The following is a 6,182-nucleotide window of genomic DNA, read 5'->3' as shown; positions in this document are numbered from 1 at the left end:
TTTTATAAAAAAGATGGCAGCAAACTTTTTAGCAGGGCCTGTTGCGACAGGAAGGGGGAATGGCTTTAAACTAAAGGGGGGTAGATTTAGACTAGATATGAGGAAGAAATCTTTTACTGAGGGTGGGACTAGGTGACCCTTAAAGGTCCCTTCCAAGTCAAACTATTCTATAATTCTGTTCTATGATTCCATGATTCTATGATTCTAAGTTTGAGTTATGGAGAGCATATTCACTGTTGTCCCCAATTTCCAGGTATTCCTCATGTAGGTGCTGGCAGTACTCTCATATGCTGTCTTGCCTTGGTGTGGGGAGAGATGGACATGTTGGTTGGGGAAGCTTTCTGTGGGCCCTTTTTACATCTTCCAAATCAAGCAAAATCCCTGCCCTGAAAAACTCTTATTTTTAATAACTTCATACTAAGCTCAAAGCGTGGGGACCGATGTCAAAAAACGTGAAGTCCTCTGTGATGGAGCTGTCCTTGGGGACTGTTACAGTTTGCTGCTTGTCTGTTCAGGTGGACATCTCTTGGAAAAAGAGATCTCTGCAGTTGTTTCTAAGTCTGAAACTCAGGATGGGAATAAACAACGGTTGACCAGGTTGTGAACTTTGTGAAGGATTCACGTGATATTTGGGGGAGGTGGAAGGTCTCTGAAGGATCCAGAGAAAGTTTGGCCAGCAGAGGAGTGGTGGGGTGGTCACACTTTCATAGCAGATGACAGGAGTAGGCTCAGCCATGAGGAAGAAACATTTCAGAGGAGAGAGAGAAGCTGCGTACTGGAGCTGGTACCACAGGAAGAGGAGTTTTTGAGGTCACTGAGGAAATTTAGGCAGAAGAATGTATATTGGTAACTAGTTGTTTTGTCTAGTTCTGCCTTTTGTGTGCTGGCTAAATAGTGGTTGGTTGGGGGGACTCTGAGTAAAGCCTGCTTACTTCTAATCTCTTGTGTCCCTAAAAGCTGGGGGCTTGGGGAAGAGCAGGGTGTAGATTACAGCCGACACAGGCAGGAAAAGTACAACCGGTGGGATATGGTACTATTTCCACAGCAGCATATGAAAGGCATCATGAAGAAAAACACCGGATTGGAGAAGGTTGGGAGTGCTGGACGCTGGGCCGAGCAGGGAGGACTGGCAAGGGACCAGGTGGAATGGTGCAGCACGTTGGTGGCTGTCAGGTGGACAGAGCAGAGTCAGCGTTGCCCTCAGGTGTCTTTGTGCCAACTCTGCTGACTCCATCCAGCTGCTGCACAGATGTGTTTGTGCACTGGGAGGTTGGAGGAAAGAGGAGTGTGGCTGATGCTTCCCAAGTACGCAATCAAACCAAAAACATTGCCGGCCAAGGAATATTATCTAAGATGGAAATAACTGTGTGTGATAAATACTGCATTCTGGTTTCTGAAGCAGAGTGGTGTTGCTGCTCATTTCTGTCCTTTGTCATCAGTGGGAGAATCCTTGTTTAAGGTCATCTGAACAGGGATCTAAAGGGAGCTCTGTGCCGTGGCAACACCAGATGCGGGCCCATGTGGAAACAGAGGCCCTTGCATGTGAAAAAGGCAAGTTTCAGCTTGGAAGCAACAAGCAAGACCTTGCAGATCCTTCCAGTCTGAAGCATGGAAGCTACTGGCAGCAATTGTAAGTGCTGACAGAAGTGGTCAGGTTTTACATGGTCAGGCCAATAAAATCGTGAGATTTCTTCCATCCCCCTGGAATGGCAAAGATTCAAGCTGTTGTACAGTGGAGATGGACTTTTAGGTCTGTACATCTTGGGTATAGCATGTATCTGGGGGCACGGTAGGCCCCTGTGAAACCTCACCAGATGGAGAGGGAGAGGAAAGCACTCACTAGGCACAGTGAGTCATGGTGATCTTTATTTTCAGGTTAGAGAGAATATCTCTCTCTTTGTTGTTATTGCCTTCAGGATACTATGAAGAAACCCATGTTGTGATCATATGTGGGGATCCCTTAAGGGGCTTCCCACACCCTGCATCTCCTGCTTCCTCATCCTACCTAAGTAGGAGGCTTTTTAGCTACCTTCCCAATCACTTTTTTCTGCTTGCTGCTCCCAGCTTTAAAGGAATTAAAAATCTGTGTGTGCACCTGGAACCTCGCTGTCTCTGTGTCCTCCAGGGCAAAAAGCCTTTATGCTGTCCAAGGATCAGTTAAGCTGTGTTACTCAGTTTGGTTCAACGTCTCCTGTAACGATCTCCCATATGGATGCCTGGTAACAATAGGAGGGATTTTGCTTGGACACTGAGATCCTGATACGGCCAATATTGGATTCAGTGGACTATTTGTTTTTTTCTTGCTTAACATCCTGTGGCTGGGAGGGAAGGGTGGTGTGCCAAAGACGAGACTTGGAAATAAGGAATGTGGGTTGTGTGCTACCCAGAGCTGAGTCTCTGAAAGCCCAGACCCAAGTGCACTGAGCTGGGGGAGGAACTCCCCTTGATCTCTTTGGGCTTTGAAGCAGATGTCTGAGGGTGAGATCTACAGATAGCTCAGCTGCACGCTCAACTCTTGTTGACTTCTATACAGCAGAAGCAGATGCTGAGCCTTTCTGCTGAAGTGGGGCTTTGAACTTTCTGTGCTTGTTTCCCTCTGTTGTAGCAGTGGAAGAATACCTGTCTTTTGCCAATGGATATCAGCCAGATATCAGATACCCCATCATCTGGGAAAGCTTGCTGGAATATTTTGGTTATTTATTAGCATGGTGCTAAACAAAACGTGTGATTACGTGCCTCACTGAAAATAGGAAGTAATTCAAATCCAATCCATGCAGCTGGCTAGGAATATGTCAAAATGAAATGATCATTTTTACATTCATCATGCAAAAATCCAAGTTGTTACGTGGCAGGTTGGTTTGATAATGGAACAAAACATGATAAAGCTTTTATTTTGTTTCTGAATGCTGGCATATTCTTTTCCAGTACTTGCAGGGAGTAACTAGCAATTGAAGTAAAGTTCAGCTAACTTTTCTTTTTTGTGTCTTTGGAGCTTGTACTTATAATTCTTTGCCCATTTCGGTCACACTGGTATTGCGACGAAAATGCAGAGGAAGTGATGCCCTGCATTCTTGAGCGCAGAAGTAACTCTGTTTTGCACCGTGTGTTGGCAGTGTTCATACATCCCTCCCTGTGCAAGAGACGATCAGGAGAACTCTGAGAACGTCACGTACAAGCAGAAATACTGGAAAGAGAAAGTGGGTTTGCAACCATTTACATGCTATTTTAACCAGCACTTGAGGTGAGTAATCTACATTTGCATAAGCAGAAGTGCTTATGCATCTGTTTAACAGCTGTCCATTGGTTCTCTTTGAAAATATATATAAGTGCATGCATATGTATATATAAACACACCCCATATAGTGATGTGGTTTAGCACACAGAGTTTAGTGCAGAACTTTGCAAGACAACTCTATTGATGAAAAGCTACATAGAAAGCAGAAAAACTTTTTTACCACTTGAAGTAAAAATATAAAACTCTGAGGAAAGTTTCCCTTAAAACATGTCATTTTATGGCAAAAAGCATCTTGGCTTTTAACATTCAGATGGCAAATTTCTGGCTTGGATATTAACGTTCCTTCCCTCCGTGGAAGAGAAATCCTACTGTGTTCATGAGGGGCTGGAAGAAAAGGGGAGATCAGTAAATAGTACAAACCAACTCAGGAATTGTGTCCATAGGGATTAATGAATCAGATACGTGTAATAAACGTTCACAGAACTGCCAGTTTTCATACATGCTTGCAGAGTAGAAAGTTGTAACTTAAAGCATCTCCTCTTCTGTTTCAATTCTTACTTTTACTACTGATGTTGATGTGACTTACATGTGTATAAGGGTGACGTGTGGTTTCCTTCCTTCAGTAAATGGGAAGAGGAGGGAGTCCTTTTGCCTGTCTCTTTCTGATGATGATGTGCCGGGAAATAAAAGGTGATGTGGCGGCAGCAACTTACTGTTACCGCAGTGTGCAGGCTCACTGAGAGGCCTTGGGAGAACAGCAATGATTGAGATGATAGGTCCATGCAGACAGGGAGGCAGAAAGAGAATATTTAAGATCTCCAGATCAGCCAAGGTTTTATGGGGTTTAGACTCCAATTCTGGAGGCATATGACACTTGCTTAATTTGATCAGCATGAGTAATTTTGGTAGAGCTGGGGAGAGTGTTCTTGGTTGCTAAATTAAGCACTCAAATAAATATCTGCCGTGTCAGGGACTAAAGGAAGAGGTTGGTCCTACCCCACCAGCACTTGGAAGTTAAACAGATGAGGGAGACCTAGGTGGGAATAGCTCGGTGCTTGCTGGTGCAATTCAGGGCTCAGTGTGGGAGTGTTGGCATCAGATATTTAAGTTTATTAAGGCACACAGGAGGAAAATGGATGCCAGTGTGTGTGCTAGGACCTTGGAGGAACTGGGGAGCTGGAGCAGGGTAGCAGGCATAGAGATGCCCGACTCTCCTGTGGGTGGCCCGCTGAGTGCCTTGGGGACTTCAGGTTTGTCCTAGGTTGGCTATGATTGTTGTCCCCTCCCTGGAGAGACCGTAGACCTAGTCAGCGTGCCCAGGATGACAGTCCGTTGTCCCTGGTTAACTCTTTGCAGAGGGAAACCACCAATGTTTTGTAGCAAAAACTAGTTGTTTCTTGCAGTGGGGAAAGAAGCACTGTCTACAGCGTGCAGAGGTTAAAACTTAGGGCACCCTGTGTGGTGACATCAGACCTGGCAGGGACCTTCTTGGGAGCTGCTTCGGTCCGCAAGGTGCCAATGCTTGGGTCTGCTAACCAGGAGCCGAGTGATGATTTTGGCTTCTCTGGGCAGGCAGGTGCTTCCAGTTCCCCACGCTGCTGAGACCTGGGACCTGCAGCAGCCGCTGCCTGAGTGAGCAGGATAGTCAGAAACATGGGATCTTCTGCAGGAGACATCATGGCTAGGATTCATCTGAGCTGGTGTGGACAAGATGCTGTGAAAGTTAGCTTTTACAGTCAGAGGAGAGAAATAGGAGCCTTTAATCTTACCCAAAAATAAATGCCTAATATAGGTTGGATGCCCAGGGGTGTTTATTTCTCTCCTGTAAAGGAGCTTAGGGTGATCTGCTTGGGTGCAGGCACCTAGGTGGTAGGTGTCCAGAGCTAGGTGAGCTGGTTCTCACATCACATCTGTAGGTGAAGCAAAGGCAAAATTTTTCTGAGGCTGTATACTGCTTAGGGTCTGCCATTTATGTAGGTTGACACTGAGGAATTGTGCAGCACTCAGGCAAGGTTTTTTCCTTATACTTGCTGCATCCTATACTGTTAAATATTCTTGCCAAATGCAATGGCTGCCTCGAAACACTGCCTTTTGCTGATCATACAACAATTTATATAGAGCCGAAGAGAGGCTCGCTGCCAGAGATACTTGAAGATAGTCTAAGCTGAAATGCGTACACCATCTATTTTCTTCTGGAGATAGTAATAAGCTTTGAGAGATAAGTTTTGCTGACTAGGAATGTGCTTGCTTAGGTATACTTTTAGAGCTACAGTGACTAAACAGCTTGTGAAGTGGTAAAAAACACACAAACTGAGGGAAAAATCTGTTCACTTCAAAATAGAAATGTGCATATTTTCTGTCAGTATCTTTTTAACTGTGTGGATGAGTTAACTCTTCTGTGTCAGTCTGTATAAAACATATAGAATATAGTGGTAGGTTCCTTAGAGAGTGTGGTATTTGCAATATTAATACTCTCTCTTTTGAAATGACAGAATAAAATTCTAGGTAAATATCTAGGCAATGAATGAATATCATCTCCTTTTCATCAAACTTGATTTAGCATCATTCTCAGAATTGTTGCTGCATGCAGAGCGCGCTGTTAGGTAACACTTCCCTTCGGTTTGGTGGGGCACCATTTATACAGTTCAAAGTTATACAAAATGGGTGAGAAGCAGACTTGGCAATTTCAGTCATTCTCGGTTAATAAAAATAGAGAGGCCCAGCACAACCAGCTGTCTGACATTTATCTTAGGGAACCAAAGCGCAGGTGGGGTAGCCCTGTATGTTAGGGAGTGTTTTGATTGTCTAGAGCTTAATGATGGTGACAATAGGGTTGAGTGATTATGGTAAGAACCAAGGGGGAAGGCCAACAAGGCAGATATCATGGTGGGAGTCTGTTATAGACCACCCAACCAGGATGAAGAGGCAGATGAAATATTCTATAAGC

General features: G+C 44.6%; 1 protein-coding gene across 1 annotated transcript in view; it reads left to right on the top strand.

The window, feature by feature from the left end:
- The window catches only part of KCNMB4 (potassium calcium-activated channel subfamily M regulatory beta subunit 4), a 28,502-nt gene that overhangs the window by 9,869 nt on the left and 12,451 nt on the right, over nt 1–6,182 (top strand). The window contains exon 2 of the mRNA XM_009273241.2: nt 3,114–3,241. Coding sequence (XP_009271516.1) covers nt 3,114–3,241 — 128 coding nt within the window. The remainder of the gene's footprint in view (nt 1–3,113; nt 3,242–6,182) is intronic.

Source organism: Aptenodytes forsteri, unplaced genomic scaffold (assembly GCF_000699145.1).
Source record: "Aptenodytes forsteri isolate BGI_AS27 unplaced genomic scaffold, ASM69914v1 Scaffold366, whole genome shotgun sequence".
NCBI classification, from domain to species: Eukaryota; Metazoa; Chordata; class Aves; order Sphenisciformes; family Spheniscidae; genus Aptenodytes; species Aptenodytes forsteri.
This window is presented reverse-complemented; position numbering and strand designations above follow the sequence as displayed.